At 42.7% G+C, this 15,233-nt stretch overlaps 4 protein-coding genes across 7 annotated transcripts; 3 read left to right on the forward strand and 1 right to left on the reverse strand.

The window, feature by feature from the left end:
- Positions 1–930: 930 nt before the first annotated feature.
- On the forward strand, positions 931–2,496 carry LOC135630671 (large ribosomal subunit protein uL6m-like). 2 transcript variants are annotated; one of them, XM_065137784.1, is made up of 3 exons: positions 931–1,093; positions 1,655–1,773; positions 1,986–2,496. In XM_065137784.1, the coding sequence occupies exon 3, from the start codon at positions 2,011–2,013 to the stop codon at positions 2,317–2,319; it is 309 nt and encodes a 102-aa protein (XP_064993856.1). In that variant the 5' UTR covers positions 931–1,093; positions 1,655–1,773; positions 1,986–2,010; the 3' UTR covers positions 2,320–2,496. The 2 variants fall into 2 exon arrangements, with proteins under 2 accessions (XP_064993856.1, XP_064993855.1); XM_065137783.1 differs by lacking the exon at positions 1,655–1,773 and having other exon boundaries at positions 935–1,093.
- Positions 2,497–3,592: 1,096 nt separating this feature from the next.
- LOC135631364 (COMPASS-like H3K4 histone methylase component WDR5A) lies at positions 3,593–6,798 on the forward strand. The gene is made up of 2 exons (XM_065138975.1): positions 3,593–4,350; positions 6,305–6,798. The coding sequence occupies exons 1-2, from the start codon at positions 3,682–3,684 to the stop codon at positions 6,611–6,613; spliced, it is 978 nt and encodes a 325-aa protein (XP_064995047.1). The 5' UTR covers positions 3,593–3,681; the 3' UTR covers positions 6,614–6,798.
- An 886-nt stretch (positions 6,799–7,684) lies between these two features.
- On the forward strand, positions 7,685–9,438 carry LOC135582458 (transcription factor bHLH25-like). Of its 2 annotated transcripts, none has more exons than XM_065138056.1 (5): positions 7,685–7,844; positions 8,051–8,126; positions 8,202–8,603; positions 8,659–9,006; positions 9,145–9,438. In XM_065138056.1, the coding sequence occupies exons 2-5, from the start codon at positions 8,091–8,093 to the stop codon at positions 9,208–9,210; spliced, it is 852 nt and encodes a 283-aa protein (XP_064994128.1). In that variant the 5' UTR covers positions 7,685–7,844; positions 8,051–8,090; the 3' UTR covers positions 9,211–9,438. The 2 variants fall into 2 exon arrangements, with proteins under 2 accessions (XP_064994128.1, XP_064994129.1); XM_065138057.1 differs by having other exon boundaries at positions 7,700–7,844; positions 8,671–9,006.
- A 1,957-nt stretch (positions 9,439–11,395) lies between these two features.
- LOC135632115 (sulfite exporter TauE/SafE family protein 4-like) lies at positions 11,396–14,645 on the reverse strand. 2 transcript variants are annotated; one of them, XM_065140523.1, is made up of 12 exons: positions 14,345–14,644; positions 14,086–14,245; positions 13,806–14,006; positions 13,671–13,732; positions 13,533–13,578; positions 13,398–13,453; positions 13,206–13,292; positions 13,063–13,113; positions 12,732–12,971; positions 12,142–12,235; positions 11,921–12,061; positions 11,396–11,823 (listed from the first exon to the last, which is right to left on the reverse strand). In XM_065140523.1, exons 1-12 carry the CDS (start codon positions 14,528–14,530, stop codon positions 11,744–11,746), a joined length of 1,404 nt encoding a protein of 467 aa, XP_064996595.1. In that variant the 5' UTR covers positions 14,531–14,644; the 3' UTR covers positions 11,396–11,743. The 2 variants fall into 2 exon arrangements, with proteins under 2 accessions (XP_064996595.1, XP_064996594.1); XM_065140522.1 differs by having other exon boundaries at positions 13,206–13,453; positions 14,345–14,645.
- Between the last annotated feature and the right edge of the window lie 588 nt (positions 14,646–15,233).

Consider the following 15,233-nt stretch of genomic DNA (forward strand, 5'->3'; position numbering starts at 1 on the left):
GTGCCGTTTGACGCTGCGTCGCACGCCCCAAGACGACGATCGGTCAACAGAACCGACCCTCGGGCAATGGTATAAAGCCCCCGTTCGACCTCCGGCCAGGGAAAAAGGAAAATAGTCAATCCTATTACTGACTTGCTTATCGGAGGGTCCACAGCCGAGGATCACCCAGCGAGGGTCGTTTTTGCAGGCGAACGACCACCCGCGAGCGACGTGTGTCTCAACCCAGGGGACGTCATCCACCGCGCAAAGGAGAGTAGTCAATCAGCTCGGATCCTGACCAACGCGAACCTACACTCCTTCCCGAGAGTGTGGTCACCTCATCATCCAGCTCACTTCGCAGGAAGCTTCTGACATCGATCCACGGACCTAGTCATGCTGACTCATCAACCATGGTATATTTGTTCGCTAACAGTAAACAAGAACTTAAAAGAATATATCAAAATCACAGTTCGATGCATCTAATTCCAACCCAACAAAAGCGGAAAAAGCATAGAAACGATTAGCAATCGCAGGTGAATAAACGAATCGAGGAGCTTTTATGTAATTAGAGCATAACAGCAACCGAGAATAACAGCGATGAGATCATATACGCGGATTTAATTGATCCTTACCATAAACGATGGAAGTGGAGAAGTATCGTCGCTATCGCTTCGAGAGACCAAGAGCGCTGAGCGGAGCGTGTCACGGACGCGAACCCCAAATGATTTCGTGGTTGATATAGGCCGCCGTGGGTTGCGTGGAACGATCACCCGTGCTCCAATATTCGTGCCGATTAGCTTTTGACGCTTGAGATGCGTTCCCATGGATGTTTGGTTTTGCACCCTCAGAAGAGATTAGTATTACACATAAGTCCCTATAAATTACTTGCCCATTTGAAAATTACGTCTAATTAAAGGCTCTAATCGAAAAGCTCACCGGCCGTTGCCAGTTGCCACTGACCAGCACGTGAGGAGTTCGTGCTTTCCCCGTCGTCCGTGCCCTGTGAAAACCTAACCCGGGCCTGCACCAACGCCCTCTCCGCCGCTTTCTGACACGACCCACCTCGGCCGTCGCCATCGTGGCTGCCGTCGAGGCCTCCGCCTTCGCTTCTCAGGTAAGCGTCTCTAGAAATATCTAATCCTTGATAAGATTTATGCTTGTATGTCAGATATGTCATTTTTCGTCTTGAATTCTGGATTGATCCGAGAAACTTGATTCAGATCTTGGAAATTTTTCCTATCAGTTTAGGAGAAGAATTGACATTCTCATAGATAGGGTTACCAATTTGTGCGACAGGAGAGGTTTGTGCTGTTTAGTACTTCTGCTCTTCGCCATCGTGGATTTACTCGCCTTTTGGAACATCCACTTGTTCATTTCCTTCAAATTGCAGATTCTTATTCAGTAATCAAGGATTGAAGAATATGATGGCAATGATGGGAATTTATTTTTCTTTTAATACGTCTATAAGGGTAAACATGAAAACATAATGAAACAAAGGAAAGAACGTAGAGGTGGTCTTAAAGATAATTCTTTGCTGTAAATTTAACCGATTGTTGAATTCTAAAGAATGTAGTTTTCGGCTTAAGGAGACGATGTTGATGTTAGTATCTTTCGCTCGAATCATATAGTCAATGCAAAAATCTCCGGTAACATCACACGGTTCCATCTCTGTTAGGTTGCAATGAACTGATGGTCAAAGACAAACATCTGAAGCTAAAATGTGCTGTGACTATGGCATTTAGAGCACTGTGATTTGTTGATTCTCTTGCCATAACACTTCACTTGATCAAAACTGTAAGTGCCAGCTAGTGTTCTTTTCTTTTCTGAATCTGAAATAGGAGGCATAAAATAATTGTAACAAGTGACTGAGAATTTATCCCTTCTTCATGCAGACGACAGTCTGATTACCAATCAAGTAAATCTGATTTAATTTGGAGCATAGCATTTTTATCTGAATCTGCTTGTTCATTTGTTTTTTGATTCGTAAGCAATTCCATTGTCATCAGGGGGTCTTTCACAAACCTGTTGTTAATGGAGGCGAGGTTCTTTCGGTTCCTCAAAATTGTTGGTGTTGGGTTCAAAGCAAGAACCGAGGCAGAAGGTCGTCAGCTGTTTCTGAAGCTGGGTTACAGCCATGAGGTCGAATTCTCCGTACCTCCAGCCGTCCGAGTCTTCTGCTTCAAACCGAACGTAATATGCTGCACTGGCATAGACAAAGAGAGGGTGCATCAGTTTGCAGGTGCTGTTCGTAGTTGCAAGCCTCCTGAAGTTTACAAAGGCAAGGGCATAATGTACATTGATGAAGTGGTGAAGAAGAAGCAAGGGAAGAAGTCAAAGTGAAGCAAAGGACTTTCCATTTCTTCTTTTAGGTTCACTTGCCTTGTGCTAACAATTTCCATGGTAAAAACTTGTATGAGGAAGCTTCACGAGCTATATTTCCAATCAAATTTTCGGACGATGGTCTTCTGGATGTAATTAACATTAATTCCAAATAGTTATGTTTTCTTGCTTTCTCTATCTGAATGATCTCTAGTAAACAAAAGCAACCAAGTTCCTGGAATCATCAATTATGTGTTCACTCAATAATCAATTGAGTGAAATATGATAACAGAGAAGAACAGTGGCAGCTTGTTGGGCACAGTGTCTGCAGTCATCTGTCAAGGAATAGATGATTGTTCAATTTAGCTCTATTCATATATATGATTCTAAGCTTTATGTATGCTTTGGTGCTTTGCAAAATATAAGTTCCATCTATTTGATACACCCTTCGAGGAGTGATGCTACTGTTGTCACAATGAACTTGCAGAAACAGTAGTTAGCCTATATGATACATTTTGGTTCCATTTCAACCAATGCGTTGAAAGAAAATAGGTCTTTTCAGAAACCAGAATCTTGAGATGCCAACAGCAATGCACTAAAGAATCTAACTTTACTGCATTGTTATAAAAAGTAATAGGTCATAGGTTTTATATTTGAGTCCATGTAGGAGCATTGTGTATATAATTCAATGTAATAAATTTTTTTATTTTTAAAAATAAAAAAAAAATTGACTCTTTTTTAAAATTTAAATAATAATATATATGATGAATTTTCAGAAAAAAAAACTTTTAACGTTCGGTATTCTACGCGAAGTGTCTTAAGCTTAAAATTTTTTAAAATGATACTCTTTTTTAAAAATAATTATTTTAAAAAATTTTGCTCTTGAAAAAATATTTAACTACTTATCATGCCTTTGCCCCACCATTGTCTCCCTTTCGCTTATTGGTGAGGAAGGAAGGAGAAGAGTCTGAAAAGGAAGAAGGTGACGATGGGTTTAATAGGACCAATAGGATATGTGGAGATTGTCACAATCTTCTCTTGTCTTGTGTCAGGGTTAATGGGTTGGATAGTCTAACGACATACAGAGATTGTCATAACCCTTGTATCTCCTCCTATCTTGTGTGAGGGCTAATAGGTTGGACAGTCTAACGAAGGTAGGGCTACTACGAAGATAATTTTTTTTTAAGTTATAAGGATAAAATTCTCACAATTAAAGAATTATACTGGGAGTTCGTCCAATTATATATATACACTTTATTTTCTATTTTAGGGACCGGCGCTTCATCTATTTGAGTATCGATTGAAACACCCCTCTACGTTGTCTCTTTCCCTATTCCCAAACTCCGACCTTTCTTCAACCCCCAAACTAAAACCCTGCCCACCATGCCGGAGATGGCCTCCGCCGAACCTCCGTCCACCGCCGCGGCCCTTTCCCAGCCATACGTCCTCCAACAGACCCTGACGGGTCACGAGCGCGCCGTCTCCGCCGTCAAGTTCTCCCCGGACGGCTCCCTCCTCGCGTCCGCCTCCGCTGACAAGATCCTCCGCGTCTGGTCCACCGCAGATTTCTCCCTCCGCGCCGAGCTCTCTGGCCACGACGAGGGCATCTCCGACCTGTGCTTCTCCTCCGACGGCCGCTACCTCTGCTCCGCCTCCGACGACCGCACCGTCCGGATCTGGGACCTGGCCGCCTCCGTCGCCGTCAAGACCCTCACCGGCCACACCAACTACGTCTTCTGCTGCTCCTTCAACCCCCAGTCCAATATGATCGCCTCCGGCTCCTTCGACGAGACGGTCCGCGTGTGGGAAGTCAAGTCCGGCAAGTGCCTTCGCGTCCTCCCCGCCCACTCCGAGCCCGTAACCGCCGTCGACTTCAACCGCGACGGGACCCTTATCGTCTCGAGTAGCTACGACGGGCTGTGCCGGATTTGGGACGCCGCGACCGGGCATTGCGTGAAGACCCTTATCGATGACGAGAGCCCGCCGGTTTCGTTCGTCAGGTTCTCACCAAATGGGAAGTTTGTCCTCACCGCGACCCTCGATAGCACATTGGTATGTACACGCAACCTGTTCCACTGGTTAATGTTTCTTGTTGTGAATTATTATATGGAGATTGAAAAGCAGCTCCTTTCTTTTCATTAGTTAATATATCTTCATTGTTTGTGTGTTCTTTTGGTGCTGTTAGAGATTTAGCTGTTGGAATTACACCATTTGAAGATGAACAGAGCTCAATGAATTCTTAAAAATTTTATTTGTATTTCTGATCATCTATTTTTCTTGGATGTAAATATCACTTTAAAGACTTGTCTGGCTTGGATCTGAAATGCAATTGCCTTGTCAATTGCACTTTTCGGTTTACTTGTTTGATTTTAGTCAGTATATTTCTGTATTCACATATACAAATATATGTGATTTTATAGATGATACATATGGTCCAGGGGAGCATATATAGCCTACACAGCCTTAAGTTTGTTTACTACTCAGGCATTAGCTCAGGTGCCCAGGCAATCACCAGTGACATCACTGTAGGATTTAAGTTTTTTGACTCTGACTATTCTGTTCCTGAAAATTGGACTTTGTTGAACTCGAGTTATCACTAATGGGCCTGTTGATTGTATCATCTATCTTTTAGTCTCCCAAAAAAAACCTGAAAAGTTATGATGCTCAAGAGATTGTCTTGCTTCTGGACTTGTTACATAAGATTGGGAGAAGTTGTGCATCACTCGATTTGTGTTATAGATGCCTATGAGACTGTTTTGCTTTTGGACTTCGAGAAAATGTATATCAAAGATGTTATTGACTTTCGTATAGGTTGGTTGTATAATGATGCAAAATATTAGGATAAATGGCACTAGGTAAAACCTGCCTACACCATCCATCTGTTTTGTGTTGGGTGGGTGTTGACACCGAGCGTGGTTGCTTATTGCTAGTGCGACCATATAAAATTCTGGGGGCATTCATGGCGGCACAGCTTGCATATTACAACACAGAGTGCTTGGCACAAGAGACATTTCATGGTAACCTAGTACTCTGACGGGCATGATTTTACCCAGTATGACAGGACATAACATAAACACGTGTGAGTTGGAGATGATTCTGATAAGTTAATAGCCAAACAAGTACCCTTATGGAAGGTTTAATCCACTTTTTTTGGGTGGTTAAAATAACTTCTCTAATGGTCACCTATGTTACTTTGCTTGGTTGGCAGCCTTACAGATAAGGAGGCTAAATTTTTAGTTACTTAGAGTATGATGAGTCCCAATTATTCTTACACTATATCAAAGGTAGCTAAGAGTGAACTTCTTGAATATGAAGTGATGCGACAATTACCAAGAAGCCATATACTTGGCTTTCTCATGAGAAATTTCTGGTTGGAAATAAATTAATTAGAGAAATGGTGGGATGATTTGTAGAACTTGTAGTCAGATGCTTTGACATATATGCAACAATACTTTCAGGCTAAGTTATTCCTTGCTTGTGGATATCAAATCATATCCATTCAAACCCGGTGTTTGATAAAAGATGGGCAATGCTGTCTTTGCTTTGCTTTACCACAACTTTTTTTTTTCTGTCATACTACTGAGAATCCAGTAGGTATAATGAAGTCTAATTTATCTATTCATCAGTGTAGAGAGGTGAATACGTAAGTAGGCATATAAATTCTAAAAAAAAGCTTCTTAGAATTCTTTTTAGGTATTTATTGGGTCCCTCCCTTTATGCTTGTATGTGTCTTTCTGTCCATTTATATATATTTCTTGTCAGGTTGAATAGATTCATCCAGATATTTTTCAAACCCATTGTTTAAAACCTTCTAAAGAATTTATTGCTGTTCTGTACTTATGTTTTAACTAGATGCATGTGTTATGTTACATCGCGGGACTAAACTCATACCCAACCATGTAAATTGATGTTACATTATATTCTTATGTTTTGACTAGATGCATGTGCGACATTACATATTGGGACAAAACTCATACCCAGCAATGTAAATTGATATTGCATGCAGAGGCTATGGAACTTTTCGGCAGGTAAATTTCTCAAGACATATACCGGACACGTTAACTCAAAGTTCTGCATTCCAGCTACCTTCTCGGTCACAAACGGGAAGTACATTGTCAGTGGTTCGGAAGACAACTGCGTGTACCTGTGGGATCTCCAAACAAGAAAAATTGTGCAGAAACTGGAAGGTCATACCGATACTGTTATTGCAGTGTCGTGCCACCCATCTGAAAACATGATTGCTTCTGGCGCACTCAGTAATGACAAGACCGTCAAGATCTGGGCTCAGAGGAGCGAGGGTCAACTCAAAGACTGAGTTTTCCTCTAACAACCTATTAACAGTTGGATGAATCCAACCCACTCATCTTTGTTATCAATCAGTTGTAGGGCTGGGGTCTGCGCCCCGATTTGTTGTATTAACTTTCTTTTACATGTGATGCAACAATCATTATCTGGCAGACCGTATGGTCTTTCTAGTCTCCGGCATGGGTTATCGTCTAATGGTAGTACAACAGAGCATATCTTGCAGGTTTGAGCTTTGAGCCTATTTCTGTTCAATGTCTTTTGGTGGTTCCTTTTACTCGTCTTCTTTGCATCATTTCGAAGTTGTGGGTTAAGTTGTTTAGCTGCTAAAACATCCGAGTAATCACCATGTCAATCTGATATCAAGCTGCCAGAGTGTAGCCATCTTTGTTGAGTGGCATTTACTTACAGCTGATGCAGATCAATTCAGTCTATTGCTTGCGGGTCTTGGTTGTCCACTGTATTTAAATGAGTTGATATTGAAGTAGAACACCATTAAGATGATACTGGAAGAGAATAATCTCCATCAGTGGTGCAATTTATTGTTTTGCAATGAAAATATTGGAAGAAATTATATACTTGTGTGTACTGAATATTTTGGCTAACCTTTTAATTCTTAATGATTTATGCTTCACTAAACATTACAAGTCAGATAGATTATTCTATCATACACAAGTCCGATAGATTAGACTATCATACCCAAAAATCATCATAAGCCTTACTACAAAAAAAATTATTTGAATCCTATCGATCAACAAGCGGTGGAAGAAAAAAAAGAAGGGGCATCAAAGCAGTCGACTTGCAAGCAGAATGTGACAAATGATCAGCTACAAATTGAAAGTTACGTATTTTCTTAACGTTGACTAAGTTGGCCAATCATTAAGAGGAATGTTAGCGTCAATCCAAATGATTGTGCCGTCACCAGTGATCGGCGATAAGTTGCAAGTTGTGACGAAAGGACGGAGGAGTGAGTATGGACGGAGAACACGACGTTGTGGAGTTGAATTCGTGTGGTGGCCGAAACTATCACGAAAGGGAGCGGTAATGAGTCAGTCAATCGGCCTCGTGGCCTAATGCGTTGCAATCACAAAAAGGAGACGAAGACGTCTCGCCAATGCTCCATTTTAACCCATTCTTCCATTCGCGACGAATGCGTTACCAACCAATCGTCGATTGCCGTTAATTCAGCCATAGCGATAGAGGAAGCGAGGAAGGAGACGACCGCTCTTTTCTGCTTCCTGCAGGTTATATATTTCCATCTTCTCCTCCTCGAAGACTCTCTGAGCGTTCTTTGGGTTCCTCCTCTTTGCCCCTTCCTGTGTTCCTGTTAGCTCTCTTCTCTAAGTTGGTGCTCCGTAAAGTATTAGAAGCATTCAGATAACCCGTCGGCATTTGCTTTCGAGATTTGATCATATACAACCAGAAGCTTGAACTTTTGTACTTGATTCAGGTTGTCTATTTCTCTTGCAAAGCAAGAATCTGTCATCACCATGGAAGCATTAGCATCCCCGTGCTACTCTGACATGGTAAGGAGCTCGAGATCGAGTCCTTCTGTTTTCTGAAAGATAATTTACGGTTCCTTCGTTTGTGCAAATGGGCAGGGAATCGATCAGAGCTCCTTCAAGCGGTGGGAGCTGTCTGCTTTAGATCAGTTCAGTGCACAACAACTAGAAGTGGCACTCGGATCTCCCTCCTCTGAGAGCTATACTTCACTCCCTTCATGCCATCCACCCAACGAAATAGTCACTGCGGCATGGCATTCGGACTTACATGACGGTGCTGCAGCGACGGCGAAGATGAAAGCAGAGATGAAGGATGTCCTGGTTCTTGATGGCTCAAAACGGAAGTGGGACATCATGATTCGCCATGGAACCAAGAGGCCGAGCATGGGGAACAGCTCGGCCTCCCACAACCAGGAACACGTCATGGCCGAGAGGAAGCGAAGGGAGAAGCTCACGCAGAGATTTATAGCGCTGTCGGCAGTAGTTCCCGGCCTCAAGAAGGTACATATGCTCCATGTCGATTCATCTTTTCCTTCCGATGTTCTTGATTCTGTAGCTTTTGTGGAAGATGGACAAGGCCTCTGTTCTTGGCGATGCCATCAAGTACCTGAAGCAACTACAAGAGAAGGTCAAGAGCCTGGAGGATCAAGTTGCCAAGAGGAATACCGAGTCAGCGGTGCTTGCGAAGAGATCATACGACGAACGCCAACGTTGTGGGTCGCTCCTGGTGGAGATCGAAGCGAGAGTGTTCCAAAAGAGCATCCTAATTAAGATCCACTGCGAGAACCAGAAAGGAGTGTTGGTGAAAGCACTCTCCGAGATCGAGAAGCTCCACCTTTCTGTAATATGCACGAGTGCCATGTCCTTCGCTATTTCTTCTCTCGACATCACTGTGATGACTCAGGCAAGTCTGGTTGGTCCGTTCACAGGCCACTGCTTTCTACACCTCGACACAGATGAGCCGATGGTGGCCGAATTGCTTTCGGGATTAGAATTGTTAGCGCTTGACGAGCTTTACTCTTGTTATCTTCTTGTTCTGCAGATCGAAGAGGAATTCTGCATGACAGCGAAGGACCTGGTGAAGAAGCTGAACTCAGCTCTCATGTGATAGAAAAGAAAGGAAAGGAGCTTTTTTCTTTTTGCTTAAGACTAGGCTGATCGGAGCTTATTCTCCTTCCAAAGACACCATTATGGACTTGTACTTTCGGGTTCTTCTCTTCCCCTGAGCTACTTGATGCTGCTTTTGGGAAGAGAGCAGTGAGAAAATTAGTCCTGTTTTCTTCCTCCTCTTTTTCTGAATGCTATTATGGGGAAAGTTGTTCTGCCTTTCTCTTCATGTGACGCTTTTTCCTCCGAGGAGTTTGACAATTTAGATCTGCATCTCACTTCCCAATCAATCTCCAATCATGAAAGGTTGACTGTGATAGGAATATGGTGACTGCAAGTTTGTGTGTCCTTTTTGCTTTGTCATCATCTGGAAATCATGCAAGGCAAACAAACATGATGTACTACTGCAGCAAAGAATTTAGATACAGAATAGTTATCTATCACCTCTTTGTGTGCTGTATCTATTTCTTCTGCTTGGTTTTCTTGAGTATTAGAGATCTAATTCCAGGCAAAATAGGATACTGTTGTTGACTTTATCTTGATGGTGATAATTTCCTTGGTAGAAGAATAGGATGCCAATCCCTTTCCATCAGTACAACCTAATGTGACTTTAACTTGAAAGTCTTTGATCTTTACAGCAATAGTGACTTCATGATCAGTAACTAATGTGATTATAAATGATTGGCGAAAAAGAAATCGAAGTTAGTATTATATTTCGACAAGAATGTTACTCATGAAACTTAATGATATTTCAATCAAAAGTATTTTTCGGATAAAATTTATTTTGCAGAACAAGCATATGAAAAGATCAGATATCTCAAGACATTAATTATTATGGGGTGGGTTAGGTGGTAGAAAATCTCCAATATATTATTGTCCACATCCCTTTGTTGGTGAAAGCTACTCTTTCCAAGATGGTGACAAATAACTAACTATAATATGGGAAACCTGCCTCACAATCCCCAGAACAATTATCTCCATATGAAGGTGACAACAATGGTGACAACTTGAAGGTGCATTCTCCTCAAGGGGCCCAATATCATGATCATTGAATAGAAATAGGAAAATTGAGAAGATTGACCTCAGGATCAAGTTGAAATAGGAAGAACAAGAACTAGTATTCCATAACTCTTTGATGGATCAATTTGAGGCTGTGCACTGGCCTAAGCAACTTTTGCAAACCACATTTTATATATATATATATATATATATATATATATAGGTCAGTATATGAATTTTGCATGTTCTTATCAGTTCTCCTTAGGATTATTCATGTGACCAAGATCACATGGTCAACTGCTTTTGCCCTAAATATGTCCTCATTGAATAAATTGATGCTTTTGCTTAGTCTTGTCAAAAGTGTTTTCTTGCAAAGTTGTTGATGAGGAGAGTGAAGCACTAATCATCGGAAGCTCAGATGTGAAGCTAACGGAGAGTGCAGAGAGGAAGGAAGGAGACACTATTGACAAGGTTAGTGAATTGCTTGAAGACATCAATACAGAACAGAATTCAGAGATGGGAATATATATGTTGGCGAACAGGTTTCAAGCACATAATGAGAAGAAATGAACCTGACACAAGTGAAGCTGAGTTCCAAGAATGACATGATCAGATGAACAGAAGTTGCAAGTTTTTACATCAGTGTCACACAACAACTAGTGATGCTCAGGCTAACATGGCAGAGGTGAGCAAAGCTACTAAAGTGTGTAGCTCTGCAAGTGGAGGGCTGGGTTGGATTCAATTCAAGGCCAAAAATGCTGCAGCCAAACCAGGAAAGACATGGGAAACAAGAAGATAAGTAATTGATTGTTTATTCTTAAGACTGATGACATCCTTAGCCTGCAAATCCTGGATGTCTGGAATTTCATCTTTCACTGAAAGCTGGGCAGCAGTAGATTTTCTGTTTATTTAATGATCCAAGCAGAGAGCAACTGGGGATGTGGAACTACAGATTTTGTGATCTGGCCACAGTTCCTTAGATTAACTTCTACAGTTTCATCAACTTTGGTGTGAAACAAGTTGATTCTATGTTTTATTGACTATCAACTTCATAAACTTTCCAAAAGGCAAAAGGCATGCTTCAAGCTTTCAAGAAAGCTTTTGCAATACAGATCAGTGTCAAAAGCCTGGAAGCAGTAATAGTTACTTCTGACCAAACACTAAGGATACCACTGTCACTCTGTAACTGTAGCACAAAGTTCACTGATATTATGTTTTTACTTCATTTCACACACAAATCAACAATTGATGATGAACGCAATGCTATAGCTGGAACAGCAAATGACATGGTCAACAAGGAGCTGACCGACCAACAATAATGATAAATGCGGGCTTTATTGGATTATGCTGGAGATGATACGGTCAATTGGGTATTGACCAGCACTTCCACCGTTGACAAATGCAAATCCCATAACTGGACGTGCATTACTTGGGGGGGTCAGCAAGGTGCTGACCAAACAAGAACATGAAAGCTTTTAATGGTTTATGCTAGAGATGATCTGATCAACTAGGTAATACAGGTTGCAGTCCCATTTCTATTTCTCGCAGAAGCTGAGAAATCCCATGTACTCATGGTTCTTAATCATGGTAATCGACTTCTCAGTGCCAACAACACCTGCCACAGAAATAAATTAAGAGTGGTCAGAGGATATAAGGTATATATATGGAGAGAGAGGGAGATTAAGATATAGATTTCTGCTTCTTGCACATACCCATGGTTAGAGCGCTGGCAAAGATGACCGAGGAGAGAATGAAGACAATGATTGATGCTCTTTTCAAAAACTTTACCAGCTTCCTGACGAAGAACTGTCCCCAGAAGCCGGCCATCACAGACACAGAAATGAGATAGAGAGCTGCCACAGGAAACACTGCTGTCAGCTTCTGCTCAGCCTAGTGACTTTGCTGAGAGAGAGAATGCGATAGGTTGACGTACCATAGGGGATGGGAAATCTCTTCAGGAAGTAGAATTCCACCACTGATAAGGATGAGGAGAACATCATCACGAAGGTTGCTGTGGCACTGGCTACCTGCAAAGGAATAAGAAACGGAGCACAGCATTAAGATCAAACTTGGGTAATAATAACTCTGTGAGTTCGTCAGACAGCTAATGGCCACATTGTTCTTTTCTTGTAATCCTTGCATTTAAGTTTCGGTTGTAATAAGTTTTATGCGCTGCCAATGACTATCTTCAACTTTAGGTTTAGGAAAACTCGACTAAATTACAAGGCCAATTGTGATGGATCAGTGAGGCATTTTCACGAGAATGTTGCAGACGATTTGGTCCCCAAGCTCAAAAGTGATACTGATCCATCCAAGTTGGCCACAGGGCATTGCATCATGCAGGACGTAATCGATAGACCAACATGTGCTGCAACTGATCGCTCTACGTTCTCAACCTCCAATCGATTCCTTTGCCACCGAAGTGTTTGACGGTGCAGGTGATGTGTCGAGCGAAGCAAATGCAAATGCAAGTGTTGTTGAGTGGAGCAAAACATCGAGCACCTTGGGTTCGCGCACACGCACCTGCGGGATGACTCCGATTTCGAGGAGGAGGGGGCCCAGGATGAAGCCGCCGCCGGAGCCGAGCAGCCCGCCGACGGTGCCGCCGAGAAGACCGCAGAAGGCGCAGAACACCAGCTGCATGCCTGTCCACTCGATGGAGGCCTCGCAGACGGACTCCCAGTTGCCCTGCATTCGCCGCTGCCGGCTCTCCCTCCACAGCTTCGTCGCCTCCCACGAGAACACGCTTAGCGCCACCGGAAACTGAGGGTGATCAACAAAAGAACCTAAGCACGGTTGGAGAAACACATCACATGAATCAGAAACGGGGATCCAATGAGATGAGGTCAGCCACCTGCAAGATGTTTACAACCCAGTAGAAAAGGCTGCAGGTCTCTGAATTGTTCTGCAACAGGACACTAATTATGAGAGCATGGTCCAAAACAAGGCGAAGGAATCTGTCACGATCAAAGGTGAGCAAGCGAACAAAGACAACACCTTTAGGATCTGAAGCAGTAAAAATGAGAACCAGACGACCAGCAGGACCGAGATCCCCTTCCACCTTATGTTGAACCGCAACGCCTCCTTTAGTCCATCGACAGCGTCGGAGTAGAGTAATATTAGATGGTAAACAACATAGTACAAAGGCAGATTTATTTTACTCGTCAGAGCATATGAATTGGCACTTACAAGCATGGATTTCTCCGGCCGATGAAGGAGAGGCTCGCTTGTTGTGTCGATGCCCTCTGTATCGATAAAAAGATGACATCTTTTAGATGACGCTAATGACTCGATGATTCCTGCATGTGTCTACTTGATACATACCCACTTCCTGATTGGATTTAGCCTCCTCTTGCTTCCGCATCTCCATCTGCGCTCGCCGTATTCACAGATTTGCAAGTCAGACAATGACCACACCACAAAACTATCATCAAGAACGGAAACCGAAAGAAGGGATTCAACCTTGAAGAGAGTTTCCTTCTTCCACATCTGAACTCCCTTGAACATTGACCTTGAGGAAGTACCTGAACCACACTTGGAGTTTTATCACCATGTCCATGAAAGATGACGAGCCCTAGGCGAGGACTAAGGACCAACCTATGAAGAGAATTATGATAAGGATGGTGATGAGCCAGAAGGGGAAGACCACGCTGAGCTCCACACCGATGGTGATCCCCAGCATCAGCATGGGCTGGAACAGCAGAGCCAGGTTGTAGTCTATGATGGGCACTTCCTTGGAAGGGTGCGCCACTCTGAGGTTGTACCACACTGATGAAGCCGATGCCCCCATGATCATACCTGACCAAGAACACACAGTTGTCGATCTCATGATGATGACTAGAAAGTGGTCTAGCAGCAGTAACCGTGGTGTCCATACATTTTGAGAGGGCAGCAGCGGACTTGGCATCGAAGCCGACGACAAGGGTTAGCATGGGGACGAAGATGCCGCCACCGCCGACACCGCCGACGGTGCCGAAGGCGGAGCCCAGGAAGCCAATGACGGTGGCCAAGCCGCTCCTCCAGTTCACCTCGAGCTCCTGACGTGTATAGGCAAGGTTTCGTTAGATCCAAACGCCTACAACGAAGAAGACGGAGAAAGATAAAGATGAACACGGGGGACGGTAACAACAACTCACAGGCCAGACTCGAACGGATCGAGAGGACAGGATGACGTGCTGGTCTCGGAATCCATAGGGAGAGGAGGGGCCGTGGGAGATGAAGAAGGTGGAGGCTACAGCGAGGGATGACGCTGCGAGGAGGTATACGACAAAGCTTTTGCTGCTGCCGCTGTTGATGACACCGTACCAAGAAGGGCCGTTCATGCTGCGCCTCTCTCTCTTTTCTCCTGCTGCTTAGCTCCTCTTGGGCAACACCAATAACTGGAAGGGCTCCAAGCCTTTGAGGCGACCTTTCAGAAGGGTTTCTACAAGGAGAAGAATTTGCCGGCGGCTCTTATTTATGGAGAAGATCCTGTTGTTTCCTATCTATCTACGGTGGCTATACATACATACATACATACATGCATACATACATACATCAATACATACATACATATATATATGAATAGTCATTAATTTTATTTTAAATATTACTCTTGTTTCACATAAATAAAGTACATACTTATCTACTCGTGCGAGATCCTCTACAATAGTGAATTAAGTTGGAATCGTCCAATTCCTAGAACTCGATGAACACGGCTTTACATCCAATCATTGTGTTATGATATCAATCGTCAGATAGTAATTGGATCCGGAAAAGAACTAAGGAGGATTATATTTGAGCCAAAGAAAAATTACCCACACTCAAATTGTAATCTTTGTATAAAAAATAATAAAATCATTGTATTTATTTAGAGCAAGAAATTCCATGAACTTTCTATGATGTTGTTTTTTAATTGATCTTTGTTTTTACTCTCATTTATTTTATAAAGAGGTATAGAAAATACCTCTTTATAAAAGAAAAAAAAACATAAAAAATAATATTTTATTATTCTATAGATATGCCTTGTTGAAGAAGATATAATGA

The sequence above is a fragment of the Musa acuminata genome, chromosome BXJ3-2 (assembly GCF_036884655.1).
Source record: "Musa acuminata AAA Group cultivar baxijiao chromosome BXJ3-2, Cavendish_Baxijiao_AAA, whole genome shotgun sequence".
Lineage (NCBI taxonomy): Eukaryota > Viridiplantae > Streptophyta > Magnoliopsida > Zingiberales > Musaceae > Musa > Musa acuminata.